Raw genomic sequence first — 23,393 nt, 5'->3', positions numbered from 1 at the left:
GCTCATTCCATACACACATCACCCTCTGTATGAAAAAGTTGTCCACTAGGCCACTTTTTAAAATCTTTCCCCTCTCACCTTAAACCTGTGCACTCTGGTTGTGGACTCTGCTACCCTGGAGAAAGGACCGTGACTATTCACCCATTTGACCAAGTTCTTAGCAGTCTGTCCCAATGTCAATTCTTGCATGATAAAGCTCCTCAAGATGCTTTATGTGAAAGTACCAGTTTGCTGATTCCAAAATGGTCTCATCAGCCACTTCCAGGCTTACTGATTTTATAAACCTCTACAAGGTCACCCCTCAGTGTCCAACACTCCAGGGAAAATAGCCCCAGCCTATTCAGCCTCTCCCTGTAGCTCAAACCCTCCAACATCCTTTTAAATCTTTTCTGAACCCTTTCAAATTTCACAATGTCCTTCCTATAGTAGGGAGACCAGAATTGAATGCAGTATTTTGAAAGTAGCTGAACCAATATGTTGTGCAGCCACAATATGACCTCCGAACACCTATACTCAATGCACTGTCCAACGAAGGTAAGCATACCAAATACCACCTTCACTATCCTATCTACCTGCGATTCCACTTGAAATGAACAATGAACCTGCACTCCAAAGTCCCCTTGCTCAGCAACACTCCCCAAGATCTTACCATTAAGTGTATGAGTCATGCTATGATGTGCTTTTCCAAAGTGCAGCACCTCAGATTTATCTAAATTAAACTTCACCTACCACTCCTCAGCCCATTGGCCCATCCAATATAGATCACATTGTACTAGAAGGAATATTTGGCTTGTTTCACAGGTTGGACATCCGCGTGACATTTGGGATATAGTCTATGAAATGAATTAATCAATGAGGGGGAAAACAACCTCATTCTGAGCATGCCTTCTAACTCTGCATACTGGGCACAGCTGTGTATCAGTGTGTCAAATTCATTGTCTTTCCTCTTTCTTCAGCATAGCAGGAACTCTGTATGCCTATAAGTATGTGTTTGTATGGCTTCAGTACATCTGAGGAAGTGGTTCATCTCTTCGTGTGTGTGTGCTGAGATGTGCAGCACATCAGTGCATCCAGTGTTCTCCCCAGTGTGTGACCCAGTGACCTGTCAGCGACCTAGTGCATCTTGTCGCTATGAAGACTGGGTCCTTCCTGTGCTCTTGACTTCCTTTTATTGTTTTTGGAGGCTTATTGTGAATTTTGTGCTAAAATTTCAAGAAATATTGAAATTCAAATACCACTATGAGGCCCATTTATTGTAGCTGACTCAGTAACTTGCATTTTATCTCGACTACAAGGGACTCCCAGAGGGTTACCAGAATTTTAGAGATCGGGTTTCCTTTTTTATAGTTAAATCTTTTACTAGTAACTGAGTAGATCACTTTTTAATTTCATTGGTAACACAGTGGTTGTAGTGCCTTGGCGATTTTAACACAGACTTTTCATGAATGCTTCGATTATAACTTAAACTGCCGATGTAGATAGCATGGGAGTTTAAAATCTGATGTCATGTACTTGCATGGAACTGTGTGCTGCAGAACGCCCACTATCTTCTGGGCATGTTGCTTGAAATGTTAATGCAGCAATAACTCTTATTTATCATTATGATTACTATTTTCTATCCCTTATAGACAACAATGATTCTCTTCAGTAAGCCTGGAAGTGGCTGATGAGACCATTTTGGAATCAGCAGACTGGTACTTGTACGGTCTCTTTCACATAAAGCATCTTGAGGAGCTTTATAATGCAAAAATTGACATTGGGACAGACTGCTAAGAACTTGGTCAAAAAACTAGGTTTCATGGAGTATTGTAAAGAAAGAACTGAGATAGAAAATGTTTGAGATTCCAGGAAGGAATCTGGGCTTAAGGCTTTGGTCAATGAAGGCTCAGTTGTTGAACTCGGAACAGTTAAAATTGGGGATGCTCAAGAGACCAGAATGAAAGGAGTGCCAGTATCTCAAAGGAGATTGGGTTGGCACAGATGAAAGAGGAGAAGGGGTGAGGGGCAAGCCCATAGAGGAGTTTGTAAACACGGACGAAGCATCTTAAAACTGATCTGTTGCTTAACTGGGAGCTACTGTAGATCAGTAGGCACAGGAATCAGCTTAAGTCTAGGAAGTTTTCATGAACTCAAGTACAGTGAAAGATTGGAGGTCAGCAAGAAGTAAGTGGGAATAGTAAGGTACAGAGGGAACAGAGACTAGTGATGAGGGTTTCAGCAGCAGCTGAGTTGCAGTCATGTGATGTTACTGTGGGAAATAGTGATGATGTGGATATCTGTTTGGTACCAAATGCATAAGTGTGTGAGGGTGGACGGTAAAGCCATGGCTCATGATTCTCTATTGACCAATCAGCACTTAAGAATGGAAGCAGGCATGTGCCATACCAACCAAATGGATGATGGTGGAATGTTAATGAGGGATTCTGTGGTCAAGTGTGCGAATGGCTAGTAGACATGACAAAGAATAACAGTGTACATTATTCAACTTCACATTGCATATCAATTGTAACTTTGCTAAGAACTGTCTCAGTAGCTTACTATGGCAGGGATGGAAACTTAATGGGAGAAATCCACACTGGAATTCTGGGAGAGATGAGCATGGATTTGGGAGACAATAGCGTATTGAAGGATGATGAAGAGGAAAGGAAGGGTGGAGATCAGGCAGTAGTTGTAAGCACAATGTGAACTATCATGGAGTTTGCTGACACAGAATGCTTTTTAATGCAGTTAATCCTGACATTTTAACTGTGAATCACACACTCGTTGATGGGAATGAAATATGTGCACTTGGAGCAAAGCACAATAGCAGACTCTTGCAATAACTGCAGTTAACCTATGGGCTTTTTAATAAGTGATGGATTCAACAAAGCGTAGCCATAGAATATTGGAAAAGTTATGAAAGACTGTTACATGTGAGGGAATTATTGATTATATTTTATATTAATAATATAAAATCTCACTGGAGAAATTAATAATACATTAAGAGCAGTAGGTTATGATTTATTATCCTGTTCATGAGCTGGTCTGACGAGAGTAGTTCCAATTCAGCAGTACAGCTCTCATATCAATCATGTCAGTAGGCGTTCATTGCATTCAGTTTATAAGTCATTTTTAACTGGTAGAAATGTTGAAAAAGATTTCATAATGATTCAATTCTTGCAGGTCAGCTAGAACAGCGATGGTGCTTACTAGACCATTTGAATGTGACTTATACAACTTGAATGTCCACTTTGAATATGTTTTCAAAGACAAATTAGTTCCAATCATTAAAATGCTAATATATGTTCTATGGAAATTAACTGTATATGAGGGGTTAATGTTTGTGTGGTGGTAATGTTATTGGACTAATAATCTGTTGAAGCAGAGCGTATGAAGTTGTGTTGGTCTGTACGGCCACCAATGGACTCACTCTCAACATGGAAGAGACTTATCCTTGTCTATGAGGGACTGCCAATGGATCCACTGAGCAAGTCCCAGTGATAGAGATTTTAACAGCTGTCATCAATTGTCAGAAAAGCCAATCTAGTCATAGAGTCATAACAGCATGGAAACGGACCCTTCAGCCCAACAGTCCATGCTGAACATAATTTGAAACTAAACTATTCCATATGCCTGTTCCTGGCCCATATCCCTCCAATCCCTTCCTATTCATGTACTTATCCAAGCATCTTTGAAATGTTGTAATTGTGTGCCCGCATCCAGCCAGGAAGTTCATTCCACACGCAAATCACCCTTTGTGTAAAAATTTCAAGCATTTCTTTTTTTAAAATCTCTCTCCTGTCACCTTAAAAATATGCCCCATTGTCTTGAAATCCCCCATCCTAGAGGTCATATCTCAACCTCCTACACTTCAGAAGAAAATATCCTAGGCTATCCAGCCTTTCTTTATAACCCAAACCTTCCATACCCGGCCACATCTTGGTAAATCTTTTCTGAACACTCTCCAGTTCAATCATATCCTTCATCGAGCAGGACAACCAGAACTGATTCATTAATGCCCTTGAGGGAAAGAAATCTGTCATCCTTCTGATCTGACCTGAATGTAACTCCAGACCCTCAGGCGTGTGATTGACTGTGACCACAATGTGACCTCTGGAGATGTAGTTGTGATATAATCACTAGTCTTAGTAATTCAGAGACCCAGGCTCATGTTCTGGGGACATTGATTTGAGTCCCAGCATGGCAGATGGTGAAATTTGAATTGAAACATGTGGAGTTTTAAAATATGGTGGCCACGTAACCATTCCTGATTGCTGTTAACAAAAACCAAAATCTGGTTCACTAACATCCCTTGGGGAAGGAAATCTGCTGTTCTTACCTGATCTGACATACATATGTTGCAAGACCAATATTCCCTCTAAGTTATGCGGCTGCTCAGAGGTTTCATACACACTGATTGTTGGCCGCACGTTGACTTCCACTTTCAGAAGCCCCTGCTGCCCTCCGATCTCGGAGATCCTTGCAGCAGAAAAAGAAAAAAAATTCCAGGGAATATGGCTCCTGACCCGTAGCAATAAACCTTCATTGGTTGTCTAGGCCATATCAGATGCAGTCAGTTCAAGGGCAACTAGGGATGAGTGACAAATGCTAGCCTTGCCAGTGATACCCACATTACATATGTGAACAGAGCAAAATGGCTGAGCGAGCCATTCAGTAATTACGGTTGGGATGGGCAGAAGCAATGACCCTAGTAGCATTATCACTGGATTGTTAATCCACAGACTCACATCATGTTCTAGGGACCCAGGTTTGATCATGCCTAGCAGATGATGGAATTTGAATTCAATAAATATCTAGAATTAGGAGTCTAATGATGACCATGAAACTATTGTCAATTATCAGTAAAAACCCATTTGGTTCACTCGTGCCCTTTAGGGAGGGGCTTACCCAATTTGGCCTACTTATGACTCCAGACCCTCAGCCATACCATTGCTTCTTAATTGCCCGCTGGGGCAGCGATACCCTCATCCCATGAATGAATAAGAACAAGACTCAGAACTGGCCAGAATGCCTGCATTTGCTGCAGTTGCTCCAGTATTTTAAACCAGTTTGGTGCCACTGATTTGTTTGAATACCAACTGAAACTGCTTTTTCTTCCCCTTTCATTACAGGCCTTTGGAGTGGTCTTTCATTCAATGCTTGATGTCTACCCACGGACTAGAAATTTACAGTGGACTGCAGCTTTTTATTATTCCCCTGACTGGACAAAATCGGAATCAGGAATTCCAATTGGCTCCAATTTGCCCTCTCTCATGACATCCATGCTCAAGTTGACAATGTATTCAACACCAGCGGCTGGATTTGAAATTGCGACTGAACCCGAGGCATTGTACGTTCACCTACTTTTCGCCCTGAAAGATAGAACCTTGGGAATGCTGGAGGCACACTTTGCTTCCACAGTTTATCACAGTTTTGCTCTGTTGCAGAACAAGTGGGAGCAGCTGATTGAGGACATTAGGCTGGGTCAAGTCAATCCCAAGCTGAAGATTACTGGTGATGTTCGCCTGAAGCTTGAGGCTCGGTTAAAGCCTGACCCTCAAAGGGCCTCCGAGTTGGCTGCAGAGTTTGAGATTGGATTTCGCGGGATTGCCCGTCGAGTGTGGCCCCACCTTAACTTGGTGCTTTCTGTGGATTCTGGCTCACATGAATTGTATGGAAGTCACCTGAAATGCTTCTACTGTCAAGGGGTCCCTATTTACTCTCCAGTTTATGCAGCCACTGAAGGTAATGATGCTCATCCCCTGACGATGTTAGCTCACCTGCTTCTCTGCATTTATTTTCCTTCCTATTCAAGCAAGTGCAACACCCTCCTTCCCAACTCCAGCAATCTCAGATATGAAAGCAGAAAGTGCTGCGAGAAACTCAGCAAGTCTTCCAGTCTCTGTGGAGAAAGAAACAGAGTTAATGCTTCAAGCCTGATATGTCTTTCGAAACTTGTATGCATGTTTCCAACACAGAGTCATATTGGACTGAAACTGTTAACTCTGTTCTCTGTCCATGGATGTTGCCAGACCTACTGAGATTCTCCAGCACTTCCTGCTTTTATTTCATGTCTCCAGCATCTGTTGTAGTTTACTGTTATTCATCTATTTAGCTGTTACAAACTTACAAACCTAAGAATTAGGGGGAGAAATAGACCACATAAGCCTTCAGTCCTGTTACACCATTCATTAAGATCCTGGCTGAAGTGTTTGCATTAATAATTCGACGTTCCCATCTATTCCTGATAATCTTCAATTCCTTTGCCGAACAAAAATCTACACACTTTGTCCTTAAAAATATTCATTGGCCCCATCTCCTCTACGTCCTAAGGCAGACAGTTCTAAAGTTGCATCACCCTCAAGAGAAAAACAGTTCTCATTTCTGTCCTAAAAGAATGACTCCTAATTTTAAAATAATTTTTGCGATTCTGGACTCTCCCTCAAGAGGAAACATCCTTTTCCACATCCACCTTGTCAAGACCGCTCAGAATCTTATAAACTTCAATCTCATCACCCCTCGCTCTTCTGAATTCCAGTGAGAACAAATCCAACCTGTTCGATTTTACCTCATGAGACAACCTGCTCACTCCAAGAATCATTACATAAACCTGCTGTGAATTACTTGTAGTGTATTTCTATCCAAGATGACCAAAACTGCGCAAACACACCTGGCTTTGAGATGTGATTTCACCAATGCCCTGTATAACTGAAGCAAAGTATCCTGGCTTTTATGTTCAATTCCTCTCATAATAAAAGCAGCAATCCATTGGTCTGAGAGATAATGGGAACTGCAGATGCTGGAGAATCCAAGATAATAAAATGTGAGGCTGGATGAACACAGCAGGCCAAGCAGCATCTCAGGAGCACAAAAGCTGACGTTTCGGGCCTAGACCCTTCATCAGAGAGGGGGATGGGGTGAGTGTTCTGGAATAAATAGGGAGAGAGGGGGAGGCGGACCGAAGATGGAGAGAAAAGAAGGTAGGTGGAGCGAAGAGTATCGGTGGGGAGGTAGGGAGGGGATAGGTCAGTCCAGGGAAGACGGACAGGTTAAGGAGGTGAGATGAGGTTAGTAGGTAGGAGATGGGGGTGCGGCTTGGGGTGGGAGGAAGGGAAGGGTGGGAGGAAGAACAGGTTAGGGAGGCAGAGACAGGTTGGACTGGTTTTGGGATGCAGTGGGTGGAGGGGAAGAGCTGGGCTGGTTGTGTGGTGCAGTGGGGGGAGGAGACGAACTGGGCTGGTTTAGGGATGCGGTGAGGGAAGGGGAGATTTTGAAGCTCGAGAAGTCCACATTGATACCATTAGGCTGCAGGGTTCCCAAGCGGAATATGAGTTGCTGTTCCTGCAACCTTCGGGTGGCATCATTGTGGCACTGCAGGAGGCCCATGTTGCTCATGTCATCTAAAGAATGGGAGGGGGAGTGGAACTGGTTTGCAACTGGGAGGTGCAGTTGTTTGTTGCGAACCGAGTGGAGGTGTTCTGCAAAGCGGTCCCCAAGCCTCCGCTTGGTTTCCCCGATGTAGAGGAACCCACACTGGGTACAGTGGATGCAGTATACCACATTGGCAGATGTGCAGATGAACCTCTGCTTAATGTGGAATGTCATCTTGGGGCCTGGGATAGGGGTGAGGGAGGAGGTGTGGGGGCAAGTGTAGCATTTCCTGCAGTTGCAGGGGAAGGTGCCGGGTGTGGTGGGGTTGGAGGGCAGTGTGGAGGGGTGGAAGGTGTTGGTGAAGTGGATGAACTGTTCGAGTTCCTCTGGGGAGCAAGAGGCGGCGCCGATACAGTCATCAATGTAATGGAGGAAGAGGTGGGGTTTGGGGTCTGTGTAGGTGCGGAAGAGGGACTGTTCCACATCCTCCTCCGCCTAGCCGAACTCGTCCTCACCCTCAACAACTTCTCTTTCGACTCCTCCCACTTCTTACAGACTAAGGGTGTGGCCAAGGGCACCCGCATGGGCCCCAGCTATGCCTGTCTCTTTGTAGGTTACGTGGAACAGTCCCTCTTCCGCACCTACACAGGCCCCAAACCCCACCTCTTCCTCCGTTACATTGATGACTGTATCGGCACCGCCTCTTGCTCCCCAGAGGAGCTCGAACAGTTCATCCACTTCACCAACACCTTCCACCCCAACCTTCAGTTCACCTGGGCCATCTCCAGCACATCCCTCACCTTCCTGGATCTCTCAGTCTCCATCTCAGGCAACCAGCTTGTAACTGATGTCCATTTCAAGCCCACCGACTCCCAAAGCTACCTAGAATACACCTCCTCCCACCCACCCTCCTGCAAAAATTCCATCCCCTATTCCCAATTCCTCCGCCTCCGCCGCATCTGCTCCCACGATAAGACATTCCACTCCCGCACATCCCAGATGTCCAAGTTCTTCAAGGACCGCAACTTTCCCCCCACAGTGATCGAGAACGCCCTTGACCGCGTCTCCCGTATTTCCCGCAACACATCCCTCACACCCCGCCCCCGCCACAACCGCCCCAAGAGGATCCCCCTCGTTCTCACACACCACCCCACCAACCTCCGTATACAACGCATCATCCTCCGACACTTCCGCCATTTACAATCCGACTCCACCACCCAAGACATTTTTCCATCCCCACCCCTGTCTGCTTTCTGGAGAGACCACCCTCTCCGTGACTCCCTTGTTGGCTCCACACTGCCCTCCAACCCCACCACACCCAGCACCTTCCCCTGCACCTCCCAGTCGCAAACCATTTCCACTCCCCCTCCCATTCTTTAGATGACATGTGCATCATGGGCCTCCTGCAGTGCCACAATGATGCCACCCGAAGGTTGCAGGAACACCAACTCATATTCCGCTTGGGAACCCTGCAGCCTAATGGTATCAATGTGGACTTCTCGAGCTTCAAAATCTCCCCTTCCCCCACCGCATCCCTAAACCAGCCCAGTTCGTCCCCTCCCCCCACTGCACCACACAACCAGCTCAGCTCTTCCCCTCCACCCACTGCATCCCAAAACCAGTCCAACCTGTCTCTGCCTCCCTAACCTGTTCTTCCTCTCACCCATCCCTTCCTCCCACCCCAAGCCGCACCCCCATCTCCTACCTACTAACCTCATCCCACCTCCTTGACCTGTCCGTCTTCCCTGGACTGACCTATCCCCTCCCTACCTCCCCACCTATACTCTTCGCTCCACCTACCTTCTTTTCTTTCCAATCCATTGGTCTTCCTGGTTATTTGCTGGAACTGCACACTAACATTTGTGACTCAAGGCTGAGAACATCCGGATTCCTTAGCGACTTTGGAATTCTAAAGCTCTGCATTTTTATCTTTCTTGCCAAAGTGAATACTTTTACAGTTTCCCATGTTATACACCATCTGCCAGATTTTTGTCCACCTGTATGTATTGTACCCTTACTACGTGATCCTCACAACTGTTTCCTACCTATCTGTGTAGCATCTGCGTCTTTAGCCACCATACCTTCAGTCCCACTGCCTAAGTCATTGATATGAATTGTAACAGGTTGAGAGCCCACCACATACTCTTGCAGGATCGCACTTGTTACATCCTAGCCAGCTGGACAGAGACCATTTCTGTACGCACCCTTGTTCTCTACAAGCCAATCTTATATCTGTGCAAGTATGTCACCCACTACACCATGAGCTCCTACATTGAGCACAAACCTTTTTCGTAGATACTTGTTAAATGCCTTCTAGAAATCCAAGTACGCTAGGTCAATGGGCTCCAATTTACCAGTGGTGCATGTTGCTCCTTTAAAGAATTCCAATAAATTGGTTAAACAGGACTCCCATTTTACAAAGCAGTGCTTTTTGTAGAAAAACATCACAAGTCATTTTAAAATGCACCAGGAGAAATGAATGCCAAATCTAGGATGGAAACATTATAATTGGCCACCGAAAGTCCGATTAGAAGTGGATTTGAAGGAGGGTCTAACACGAAGGTGAGGCATAGAGTTTAAGAGCAGGGAGGTTATTCTGGATCGGTATAAATTAGGTCACAGCCCCAGAGTACTGTGTGCTGTTCTGGATAATTGACATATAATCCACATTATAGGAAGGATGTGATAGCACTAGAGAGGGTGCAGAGAGTATTTCTAAAGAAAACAGTGTGGAGCTGGAGGAACACAGCAGGTCAGGCAGCACCAGAGGAGCAGGAAAGTTGAAGTTTCGGGTTGGGACCCCGCCAAAGGGATGTCAACTTTCCTGCTGAAGTGTCCTTCCCAAAACATCAACTTTCGTCCTTTGATTCTGCTTGGCCTGCTGTGTTCCTCTAGCTCCACAGTGTGTTATCTCAGACACCAGCATCTGCAGTTCTTACTATCTCTGAGACTTACAAAGATGTTGCCTGGGCGGGAGAGTTTCAGTCATGAAGTGAGATTGGTGAGACTGGGTTTGTTTTCCTTGGATCAGAGGAGATTGAGAAGGGTCTTGATTGAGATGTATAAAATTATGTGGGGCATTGATATAGTCGACAAGAAGGAACTTTTCCCTTGCTAGAGAGATCAGTGACCAGGCAGCATAGATTTAAGATAAGGGCCTGAAGGTTTAGAGAAGATGAGAGGGAAAACGTTTTCACACAGAGGGTGCTGAGAATCTGGAACTGTCTACTGACAAGGGTGGTAGAGATAAAAACTCTCATAATACTTAACGCGTACTTGCAATGCCAAGACATACGAGGCTATGGGTCAAGTGCTGGGAAATGGAATTAGAATAATTAGATGGTAGTTGTTGACCAGCCTGGGTGCGATTGTTTGAAGGGCCTTTTTTTCTGTGCTGTAGATCTCCAAGACTTTAAGAATTCACCAAGCAGTGTCGATGAGCTCACTTTTATTTCGCCTCATGTCTGACTCTCAAAGTTTTGGGAAACTCCAGTGGAAGTAATCGTATTTCCACGAATAATTGTTTGGATTGTGACCCAACATAACAGTGTAACCTTCATGTGTTCTCTTGTTGTAACATTCATTGTTTTAAAATTTAAAACCGAGCATGTTTTGAATTTTCATAACCCATTAGAGTGACGTGACTCTTGTTGCGGTGAGAGATCTGGAAGTTGTAATTTTGTTTGGACACGTTTATTTTGTAATTTTGGTGATTATCCCATCAAAGAAAACTAGCTAGTAATAAATAAACTTCATAATCTTACAGTCAAAGCAATGTTACATGTTAGGTTGCGTTAATGCCAGGTTCTGGTAACTGATCCTTGCTATTTTAAGTGATTTCCTAGTGTCTTTTCATGGTAACAGCTGGTTATTTTTTCCCTTTCATACGCGCTCAGTCCTGTTTCCCACATCATGAAGAATCTGCCTGAAAGAGTTAAATAAGCCAAGCAACTTATTAGCACTACTTTGTGTAACTTTTCCCCTGGGGTCGCTGCAGCGTGAGCATGACAGATTCTGGAATTGTTTCGGGCAGATGAAATTCTGTAATAAGAGATAACATTGTAGGGGCAGGGAAGTGAAGACTGAATCCTCACCACTAGCGTTCTGCGTTGTTTCTGTGGCAGGTAAATACCAAAACGCTTGATTAGTCCCAGTAACTAGTTTCCATGCTCTATTGTTCATATGCAGTGGAAACCTGATATAACGCAGATATTAAAATGTGAGGCTGGATGAACACGGCAGGCCCAGCAGCATCTCAGGAGCACAAAAGCTGACGTTTCGGGCCTAGACCCTTCATCTGATGAAGGGTCTAGGCCCGAAACATCAGCTTTTGTGCTCCTGAGATGCTGCTGGGCCTGCTGTGTTCATCCAGCCTCACATTTTATTATCTTGGATTCTCCAGCATCTGCAGTTCCCATTATCACCAATAACGCAGATATTGTTGTCCATGAAGTTGAGACTGCTCTTTAGCTCAACTACAGACTGGTCCTGTGCAAGAGCAAAAATGCGTAGTGGGAGTCAAAGCCAGCGGGTAAATCTGAGTTGAGATAGGGATTGAATTAGGTCCAAAAGGTTAGTTGGGTTGGGGTTGTATGATCAGCCTCATTTGGGAGCAGGATACCCTGTGCAATAAGCAAATTTGCAGTGTGTTGATTCAAATTATATAGGACTTTCACTGTAGTTCTGGTTGTGAGCTGTTCACCATTTGCCAGTCAGCATCTTTTTTGCTTGCTTCCCTTTGAAATTTGGCATTCTTGCATCTGTCCTGATGAGGACACGAGCAAAAACTTCAACAGCGTGCCCTTTCTTTTCAGCAATACAGTTACTTCTTGTATTAATTGAAAACCTCAACATTAGCCTCAGGTCTGCCTGTATTCCTGCCATTGACCTGGAACGGTTGACTTAGGGTGTTGGTCAGGCAGTTTTTTTTTGTTTAAAATTTGCTCATGGAGTTTGGGTAGTGTTGGTTTGGCCAGCATTAATTAATTATATCTCCCCAACAGCCATGAAGAAAGTAGTTGCAAACCATTTCCACTCCCCCTCCCATTCTTTAGATGACATGTCCATCATGGGCCTCCTGCACTGCCACAATGATGCCACCCGAAGGTTGCAGGAACAGCAACTCATATTCCGCCTGGGAACCCTGCAGCCATATGGTATCAATGTGGACTTCACCAGTTTCAAAATCTCCCCTTCCCCTACTGCATCCCTAAACCAGCCCAGTTCGTCCCCTCCCCCCACTGCACCACACAACCAGCCCAGCTCTTCCCCCCCACCCACTGCATCCCAAAACCAGTCCAACCTGTCTCTGCCTCCCTAACCGGTTCTTCCTCTCACCCATCCCTTCCTCCCACCCCAAGCCGCACCCCCAGCTACCTACTAACCTCATCCCACCTCCTTGACCTGTCCGTCTTCCCTGGACTGACCTATCCCCTGCGTACCTCCCCACCTATACTCTCTCCACCTATCTTCTTTACTCTCCATCTTCGGTCCGCCTCCCCCTCTCTCCCTATTTATTCCAGTTCCCTCTCCTCATCCCCCTCTCTGATGAAGGGTCTAGGCCCGAAACGTCAGCTTTTGTGCTCCTGAGATGCTGCTTGGCCTGCTGTGTTCATCCAGCCTCACGTTTTATTATCTTGGAATTCTCCAGCATCTGCAGTTCCCATTATCTCTATGAAGAAAGTAGTGGTGAGCTACTTCGGTGAACAACCTTCGGGGTGCTGTTAGGGAGGGCATTCCAGGATTTTGACCCAGGAATGCTAATATATTTCCAAGTCAGGAAGTGCATGATTTGGTGGGGAGCCTGTGGGTCGTAGTGTTCCCATGTAAATCATTGTGCACAATTGTTGATGACCCAAAGGCACATCTTCAATCTTAAAGAAACCGACATGGACTAATCCAGCTTCAATATTCTTCTGTCAAATCTTGATTCACGCTGAGCTAAAGTTTGTAGGGAGCCATCTACAGCCTCTCCAAGTCTTTACCCTTCTCCACATAAGTGTCAACAGGCTACAGGACTAGGGCCCAATTCTCTGATTCTCATGATGTCTGATTCTCAGACATTTTCTAACTGGAATCATTGAATAGGTTTTATTTTGGAGTTTCATTGACCTAGCTCAAGGATGCAAGTAGCACTGTTTTGAAAAAAAAGACTCCAGTATATTTTGTCTGTAACAGCTTAAATCTAGAGTGGACTGCCTGACAGCCTGAGAGCATATTCACCCTTTTTCTAAAGGGGATTGGCCAATTAGAGACACAGAAAATATTTTGAGGACTACAGAGGAAAGGTATGGGAGTGGTTCTGGCTCAGTTGTTGGTAGCACATGGTCATGATGGGCCAAATAACCACCTTCAGTGTTTGTGATCTATTGTTTCTGTCTGTTTTCTTAGGACTTATTGGTGTGAACCTATGGCCAGGGAAAGAAAAACGGCATTACCTCTTATGTCCACACTCGATGTTTTTTGAATTTATTCCTGTTGATCTCTGCAGTGAAGAACAGCCACAAACTCTGTTCCTGGATGAAGTGAAGGAAAACGAGTTGTATGAACTGGTAATCACAAATGCTTCTGGTTTGTACAGGTACAGATTTTGATTTTACTTAAAAAATACATAAATGACAAACACTAACTCATTTTTTTTTCATTTGCCCTTACAAGTCTTTCCATTCTGTATTTTTGTGTTGTCTATATGGTATCCGAGGCAAAATGTTTAAAAATGCCTGAAACCTGTTTATAAATGTTGCTGGTAATTCAATCTCTTCTCATCTCCCCAGCCCAGCCATGGAGATATCAGGAACCAGGTAGAAAAGTACACTGCATTTAAGCAAAGCCCCCTGACAGCAATGGTTCCCACTCTTCCCAGTATCAAGCCATGCTTCAATGAGGCAAAAATTCCATGGCACACCCACTTTGTTTTTCCCAGTTGACTTGATGTGAATGTCCACACATGCTCAGTGCTGAGTCTCTGCACATCTGTGGTATCTGAAGTCTACACACGTATGGCTCTGCAGATACGTGCATGACTAGTCAGTAGGGGTGCCTGGTATCAGCAGATACATCCTTTAATGAGAGACATGGAGGTTCCACAGGAGATTGGAAGTGCAGACGCAGCTTTGGTGCTCAGGGAAAGTGCTGCTGCTTCCTGAAAGTTACACAGCCGATATTATGTATTATCATTGGTGTATGTTAATTTCAGACAGTGTCCTTTTAAGAGGTGAGTCACAAGAGCACTGGTAAGTCATTAGCCAGGTTGCAGGCTTGTTCAAAACGGCTTTGTCCTTTTACCGACTACGCAAATACAGAATAAAAACTGATCTGCTGGGTTGCTGTAAGCCACGAGTTTCTGTGCTCCTTATTTCTGCCTGGAGCCTGGTAACTGCCCAGTACAGAATAACACACTTTTATACCTGGTGTGCAGTGGAACAGCAGTTGAAAACCACAGCCTTCTAGGTGTTCCTCAATGATAAAGGGAACTGCAGATGCTGGAGAATCCAAGATAATAAAATGTGAGGCTGGATGAACACAGCAGGCCCAGCAGCATCTCAGGAGCACAAAAGCTGACGTTTCGGGCCTAGACCCTTCATCAGAGAGGGGGATGGGGTGAGGGTTCTGGAATAAATAGGGAGAGAGGGGAAGGTGGACCGAAGATGGAGAGAAAAGAAGATAGGTGGAGAGGAGAGTATAGGTGGGGAGGTAGGGAGGGGATAGGTCAGTCCAGGGAAGACGGACAGGTCAAGCAGGTGGGATGAGGTTAGTAGGTAGGAGATGGAGGTGCGGCTTGGGGTGGGAGGAAGGGATGGGTGAGAGAAAGAACAGGTTAGGGAGGCAGAGACAGGTTGGACTGGTTTTGGGATGCAGTGGGTGGAGGGGAAGAGCTGGGCTGGTTGTGTGGTGCAGTGGGTGGAGGAGACGAACTGGGCTGGTTTTGGGATGCGGTGGGGGAAGGGGAGATTTTGAAGCTGGTGAAGTCCACATTGATACCATTGGGCTGCAGGGTTCCCAAGCGGAATATGAGTTGCTGTTCCTGCAACCTTCGGGTGGCATCATTGTGGCACTGCAGGAGGCCCATGATGGACATGTCATCTAAAGAATGGGAGGGGGAGTGGAAATGGTTTGCGACTGGGAGGTGCAGTTGTTTATGCGAACCGAGCGGAGGTGTTCTGCAAAGTGGTCCCCAAGCCTCCGCTTGGTTTCCCCAATGTAGAGGCAGACACACCGGGTAGAGTGGATGCAGTATACCACATTGGCAGATGTGCAGGTGAACCTCTGCTTAATGTGGAAAGTCATCTTGGGGCCTGGGATAGGGGTGAGGGAGGAGGTGTGGGGGCAAGTGTAGCATTTCCTGCGGTTGCAGGGGAAGGTGCCAGGTGTGGTGGGGTTGGAGGGCAGTGTGGAGCGAATAAGGGAGTCACGGAGAGAGTGGTCCCTCTGGAAAGCAGACAAGGGTGGGGATGGAAAAATGTCTTGGGTGGTGGGGTCGGATTGTAGATGGCGGAAGTGTCGGAGGATGATGTGTTGTTTCCGGAGGTTGGTGGGGTGGTGTGTGAGAATGAGGGGGGGTCCTCTTTGGGCGGTTGTGGTGGGGGCGGGGTGTGAGGGATGTGTTGCGGGAAGTGCGGGAGACACGGTCAAGGGCGTTCTCAACCACTGTGGGGGGAAAGTTGCGGTCCTTGAGAATTTGGACATCTGGGATGTGCGGGAGTGGAATGCCTCTTTCAATTCCTCCCACTTCCTACAGACAAAGTGGTTCCCATGGGCACGCGCATGGGCCCCAGCTATGCCTGCCTCTTTGTAGGTTACGTGGAACAGTCCCTCTTCTGCACCTACACAGGCCCCAAACCCCACCTCTTCCTCCGTTACATTGATGACTGTATCGGTGCCGCCTCTTGCTCCCCAGAGGAGCTCGAACAGTTCATCCACTTCACCAACACCTTCCACCCCAACCTTCAGTTCACCTGGACCATCTCCAACGCATCCTTCACCTTCCTGGACCTCTCAGTCTCCATCTCAGGCAACCAGCTTGTAACTGATGTCCATTTCAAGTCCACCGACTCCCTCAACTACCTAGAATACACCTCCTCCCACCCACCCTCCTGCAAAAATTCCATCCCCTATTCCCAATTCCTCCGCCTCTGCCGCATCTGCTCCCACGATGAGGCATTCCACTCCCGCACATCCCAGATGTCCAAGTTCTTCAAGGACCGCAACTTTCCCCCCACAGTGGTCGAGAACGCCCTTGACCGTGTCTCCCACATTTCCCGCAACACATCCCTCACACCCCGCCCCCACCACAACCGCTGAAAGAGGATCCCCCTCGTTCTCACACACCACCCCACCAACCTCCGGATACAACACGTCATCCTCCGACACTTCTGCCATCTACAATCCGACCCCACCACCCAAGACATTATGCCATCCCCACCCCTGTCTGCTTTCCGGAGAGACCACTCTCTCCGTGACTCCCTTGTTCGCTCCACACTGCCCTCCAACCCCACCATACCCGGCACCTTCCCCTGCAACCGCAGGAAATGCTACACTTTCCCCCACACCACCTCCCTCACCCCTATCCCAGGCCCCAAGATGACTTTCCATATTAAGCAGAGGTCCACCTGCACATCTACCAATGTGGTATACTGCATTCATTGTACCCGGTGTGGCTACCTCTACATTGGGGAAACCAAGCGGAGGCTTGGGGACCGCTTTGCAGAACACCTCCGCTTGGTTCGCAATAAACAACTGCACCTCCCAGTCGCAAACCATTTCAACTCCCCCTCCCATTCTTTAGATGACATGTCCATCCTGGGCCTCCTGCAGTGCCACAATGATGCCACCCGAAGGTTGCAGGAACAGCAACTCATATTCCGCTTGGGAACCCTGCAGCCCAATGGTATCAATGTGGATTTCACCAGCTTCAAAATCTCCCCTTCCCCCACCGCATCCCAAAACCAGCCCAGTTCGTCTCCTCCCCCCACTGCACCACACAACCAGCCCAGCTCTTCCCCTCCACCCACTGCACCACACAACCAGCCCAGCTCTTCCCCTCCACCCACTGCATCCCAAAACCAGTCCAACCTGTCTCTGCCTCCCTAACCTGTTCTTCCTCTCACCCATCCCTTCCTCCCACCCCAAGCCGCACCTCCATCTCCTACCTACTAACCTCATCCCACCTCCTTGACCTGTCTGTCTTCCCTGGACCGACCTATCCCCTCCCTACCTCCCCACCTATACTCTCCTCTCCACCTATCTTCTTTTCTCTCCATCTTCGGTCCGCCTCCCCCTCTCTCCCTATTTATTCCAGAACCCTCACCCCATCCCCCTCTCTGATGAAGGGTGTAGGCCCGAAACGTCAGCTTTTGTGCTCCTGAGATGCTGCTGGGCCTGCTGTGTTCATCCAGCCTCACATTTTATTATCTAGGTGTTCCTCAAGTTTGTCATAGGAAGGAAGGAGATTCTTTTCCCTAGAGATGACAACCAGAGGCTCTCCTGGCTCATGACGGCAGCCTGGGCAGAGGTGTCGGCTGAGTACTGTGGCTCAGAGCAGTTCATGAGAACCTGGCTCCAGTGCTGCAAGAGGGTGAATAATCTGCCGCGCTCTGCCAGGGTATATACCGCTGTTAACTCAATGTTTTATTCTCTTGTGAATCTGAGTTAGCTTTATAAGCTTGTCCCTGCAGAGGACTGCCACACAAAAGGCCAAGTGTCTGTCACTTCATGGCAGCTACTAGTGTGGCACTACTGGTAACACAGTGTCACTGCCTCTCGCACAATTACAAAGTTCACACTTGAAAGGATCTGCAGCATCCAGCTGCGTGTGTGCCCTCAGGTTACTGATCTTTCATTACAACAGGAGAATGTGGACATCAGACTGCTTCACACCAAAGGCTTGCGTGTAACAAGGACACAAACACAAAACCCTGCCTTTATAATTAAGACCGTTTTGGTGTTTGGCCTTTTCTATGTTTTATGTTCAGGTTTGCTGTCAGCAGCCAGTATGGCATCTTCTGTATTGAAACCATTGAGCTGGACTACGTGATTAGGATTTCACACTCGCTGATCAACATGGTGAGGTTTCAGCCCTCACGCTGTCAATATTTGTGTAAAGAAATGCCTTTGATTATGAAGAAGCCAAGCAACTGAAGACATTTATAGCCACCTGAGCTTGAAAGAAGTGCAGGCCACTTATAGATACTCTATTTTGTGAGCACCAATTTACAGCCATGAGCGTAATTCCAGTGCGCCACGAATGTTCACGAAAACAGACATGTCTGAAAGATTCTGAGAATGTAAAACTTTAACCCACCATTTGGAAACTGTATTCTTCTCTCCTACCCAATTATGCTTCCCCTTCAAACAGGTCTGGTTGGGGGAAATTCTGACCAAAAATGCTGAATGTGATTTCCAAAAATCTTATGCTTAACATTGTATTTAATTTGTGAAACTACTCACTTGATGTAGGAACAAAAGTAGAATATCTAATCTCTCAGATAACAAAGTGTAATGCTGGATGAACACAGCAGGCCAAGCAGCATCTCAGGAGCACAAAAGCTGACATTTCGGGCCTAGACCCTTCATCAGAAAATGGGGATGCGGAGAGGGTTCTGGAATAAATAGGGATCTCCCCATCCCCCTCTCTGATGAAGGTTCTCGGCCCGAAACGTCAGCTTTTGTGCTCCTGAGACACTGCTTGGCCTGCTGTGTTTATCCAGCTCCACACTTTGTTATCTTGGATTCTCCAACATCTGCAGTTCCCATTATTTCTGATCTAATCTCTCAAACTGGTTAGTCGTTCAGTTAGATCATGCCTAATCTTCAATTATTTCCACATAGTCTTATATTCATTAATACTTTTGGTCAGTAAAAAACGATCAACATTGAATTTACAATGAACAGTTTATTATTCGAGGAAGAAAGTTCCCGACTTTCTCCACTCAAAAAGAGTTTCCTAATTTCACTCCTGAGAAGCCTTGTTGTAGTTTTTAGATTATGCCTCCTTGTCCTTGATTCTCCATCAGGAAACAGTTTCTCTTTATGTGGGATTGACAGTGGTGGGAAGGATGTAAAGAGATACTAAGGTAAGTTAGTCAAGTTGAGTCAGTAGGCAAATATATGGCAGAAACAGTGTAACAGCGATGTACAAAATGTTGATGCATGAAGAGACCTGGGTGTTCTTGTGCACTGGTAAAGCAGGCGTACAGATGCAGCAAGCAGTCAGGAAGACAGGTGATATGTTGCCCTTCAGTGCAAGAGACTTTGAGTACAGCAGCAAGGAAGACTTGCTTCAGTTATACAGGGCCTTGGTGAGACAGAGCCTGGAGTATTGTGTAGTTTTGGTCCCCTTACCTCAGCAAGATTACACTTGCCGGAGGGAGACTGCAGAAAGAGTCACCAGTCTAATTCCTGGGATGGCAGGATTGTCGGGAAATTGGGTCAACTGAGCTTGTGTCCACTGGAGTGTAGAAAAATGATAAGGGATCTCGGGGATTGAAACCGAAACCTGTGACAGTGCTGAGCAGATTGGATGCAGGGAAGATGAATCTATCTGTCTGGGCTGTATGATTCTGGAACAAATAACCTCACTGTCACAGATACAAGATACACCATTTCGGACTGAGATGAGGAGAAATGTCTTTACTTGATGTTGAATCTGTGGAATTCTCTTTCCTACAAGGTGTGGACGACAAGTCACTGAATATATTTAAGAAATAAATGCATAGTTTTCTAGATGCTAAAGATATCAATGATATGGGGCAGCGTGGGAGAATGCACTGAGGCAAAAGACCGGCCATGATTGTATTGAATGGTGGAGCATGTTCGAAGGGCTGAATGGCTTACTGCTGTTACTTTCCTGTGTTTCTGTTTCCTTAGTGGCTTGAAAATTTTAATCAAGTTCCACTTATTTTTCTAAAGCCGGGGGACACAAGCTGGGTTTGTGAAATTTTGCCCCATAATTCAAACTGTAGATTTGAAGTGTTCTGGTAAATCTACATACAATCTGCTTGCTTTGAGGGCAGTATAACCTTTCCTAAAGGTGTGGTGCTCAGAATATCTCAGTACCTGATGTGTGGTTTGTGGTTTGTATAGTTAAACCATGACCACCTTGTATCTGAGTCCTCTAAGACCACTAACCTTACTAGCCTTGTGGATATTTTCTGCACCTATTCTTGAGATTTTAATGATTTCTATACCTGGTCTCCAAAGTCTCTTCCAAATGCCGCTGCTTCTAACTTCCAAGCACTGAGGAAGTGGCATTCTGCACTTAACTCTATTTCTCATCATAGTATCCCTACAGTGTGAAAACAGGTCCTTCAGCCCAACAAGTCCACACCGACTGTCAAAGCATTCCACGCAGACCCATCCACACATCCCTGAACAATGCGGACAATTTAGCATGGTCGATCCACCTAACAGGCACATCTTTGGACTGTGGGACGGAACCAGAGCACCCGGAGGAAACCCACGCAAGCATGCGGAGCATGTGCAAACTCCACGCAGACAGTCGCTTGAGGGTGGAATTGAACCCAGGCCCCTGGCACTGTGAAGCAGCAGCACTAACCAATGAGCCACCATGCTGCCCTGGTTCCATATCGTTGCCTAACAAAATTCCATTAATTTTACTGTTGGCATTTCCAACCTAGCCAAACTCTGCAGCTTTTAAGAAGGGAGTTTCAAATTTCACAAAGCCTTCATATGATGAGCTGAAGACAGTATGCCAAGCTATAGTTCAATCAGAATTTTGTCTAAATGCAGAAAAACCTGTATCTCTTTTTGTTTTTTAGACCTCTTCGAGTAAAGGCTAATATTCCATTAGCCAATTAATTTTTTTAGAACATAGAACATAGAACAGTACAGCACAGAACAGGCCCTTCAGCCCACGATGTTGTGCCGACCATTGATCCTTATGTATGCACTCTCAAATTTCTGTGACCATATGCATGTCCAGCAGTCTCTTAAATGTCCCCAATGACCTTGCTTCCACAACTGCTGCTGGCAACGCATTCCATGCTCTCACAACTCTCTGTGTAAAGAACCCGCCTCTGACATCCCCTCTATACTTTCCTCCAACCAGCTTAAAACTATGACCCCTCGTGCTAGCCATTTCTGCCCTGGGAAATAGTCTCTGGCTATCAACTCTATCTATGCCTCTCCTTATCTTGTATACCTCAATTAGGCCCCCCTCTCCTCCTCCTCTTCTCCAATGAAAAAAGGTCCAAGCTCAGTCAACCTCTCTTCATAAGATAAGCCCTCCAGTCCAGGCAGCATCCTGGTAAACCTCCTCTGAACCGTCTCCAAAGCATCCACATCTTTCCTATAATAGGGCGACCAGAACTGGATGCAGTATTCCAAGTGCGGTCTAACCAAAGTTTTATAGAGCTGCAACAAGATCTCACGTCTCTTAAACTCAATCCCCCGGTTAATGAAAGCCAAAACACCGTATGCTTTCTTAACAACCCTGTCCACTTGGGTGGCCATTTTAAGGGATCTATGTATCTGCACACCAAGATCCCTCTGTTCCTCCACACTGCCAAGAATCCTATCCTTAATCCTGTACTCAGCTTTCAAATTTGACCTTCCAAAATGCATCAGCTCGCATTTATCCAGGTTGAACTCCATCTGCCACCTCTCAGCCCATCTCTGCATCCTGTCAATGTCCCGCTGCAGCCTACAACAGCCCTCTATACTGTCAACGACACCTCCGACCTTTGTGTCGTCTGCCAACTTGCTGACCCATCCTTCAATCCCCTCATCCAAGTCATTAATAAAAATTACAAACAGTAGAGGCCCAAGGACAGAGCCCTGTGGAACACCACTCACCACTGACTTCCAAGCAGAATATTTTCCTTCTACTACCACTCGCTGTCTTCTGTTGGCCAGCCAATTCTGTATCCAGACAGCTAAGTTCCCCTGTATCCCATTCTTCCTGACCTTCTGAATGAGCCTACCATGGGGAACCTTATCAAATGCCTTGCTGAAGTCCATATACACCACATCCACAGCTCAACCCTCATCAACTTTTCTAGTCACATCCTCAAAGAACTCGATAAGGTTTGTGACGCATGACCTGCCCCTCACAAAGCCGTGTTGACTGCATTTAATCAAGCCATGCTCTTCCAGATGGTCATAAATCTTATCCCTCAGAATCCTTTCTAACACCTTGCAGACGACAGACGTGAGACTTACTGGTCTGTAATTGCCGGGGATTTCCCTATTTCCTTTCTTGAAGAGAGGAATTACATTTGCCTCTCTCCAGTCCTCAGGTACAACTCCAGTGGAGAGCGAGGATGCAAAGATCTTCCCGAGTGGCAAAGCAATTGCATTTCTCGTTTCCCAAAGCAGCCGAGGACAAATCTGGTCCGGCCTGGCGACTTGTCAATCTTAATGTTTGACAAAATTTTCAGCACGTCAGCTTCCTCTATCTCTATCCATTCCAGCATGCACACCTGCTCTTCAAAGGTTTTATTCACTACAGAGTTTGTTTCTTCCGTAAAGACAGAAGCAAAAAACTCATTTAGGGCTTCCCCTACCTCCTCAGATTCCACACACAAGTTCCTTATGCTATCCCTGATTGGCCCTACTCTTTCTTTGACCATTCTCTTATTCCTCACGTAAGTGTAAAATGCCTTTGTGTTCTCCCTAATCCGTTCTGCCAAGCCTTTCTCGTGCCCCCTCCTGGCTCTCCTCAGACCATTTTTGAGCTCTTTCCTCGCCTGCCTGTAATCCTCTCGAGCTGAGCTTGACCCTAGCTTCCTCCACCTTATGTAAGCTACCTTCTTCCTTTTGACGAGAAGCTTCACCGCTCTTGTCATCCAAGGTTCCTTTATCTTACCCCTTCTTGCCTGCCTCAGAGGGACATATTTATTCTTCACTCGCAACAACTGTTCCTTAAACAGTCTCCACATGTCTATAGTGCCTTTACCATGGAACAATTGCTCCCAGTCCATGCTTCCTAACTCATGTCTAATCGCATCATAGTTTCCTCTTCCCCAATTAAATATCCTCCCATTTTGCCTAATCCTCTCCTTGTCCATAGCTATGTAGAATGTGAG

At 46.2% G+C, this 23,393-nt stretch overlaps 1 protein-coding gene across 3 annotated transcripts in view; it reads left to right on the top strand.

The window, feature by feature from the left end:
* ghdc (GH3 domain containing) overlaps positions 1-23,393 on the top strand; it is a 60,638-nt gene that overhangs the window by 21,509 nt on the left and 15,736 nt on the right. For all 3 annotated transcript variants that reach the window (XM_059638872.1, XM_059638870.1, XM_059638871.1), the window contains exons 3-4: positions 5,112-5,724; positions 13,741-13,930. In XM_059638872.1, the coding sequence (XP_059494855.1) occupies positions 5,112-5,724; positions 13,741-13,930 (803 nt within the window). The remainder of the gene's footprint in view (positions 1-5,111; positions 5,725-13,740; positions 13,931-23,393) is intronic.

The sequence above is a fragment of the Stegostoma tigrinum genome, chromosome 31 (assembly GCF_030684315.1).
Source record: "Stegostoma tigrinum isolate sSteTig4 chromosome 31, sSteTig4.hap1, whole genome shotgun sequence".
In the NCBI taxonomy this organism is placed as follows: domain Eukaryota; kingdom Metazoa; phylum Chordata; class Chondrichthyes; order Orectolobiformes; family Stegostomatidae; genus Stegostoma; species Stegostoma tigrinum.
The sequence above is the reverse complement of the archived record's forward strand: the minus strand, read 5'-3'. Positions and strand labels throughout refer to the sequence as shown.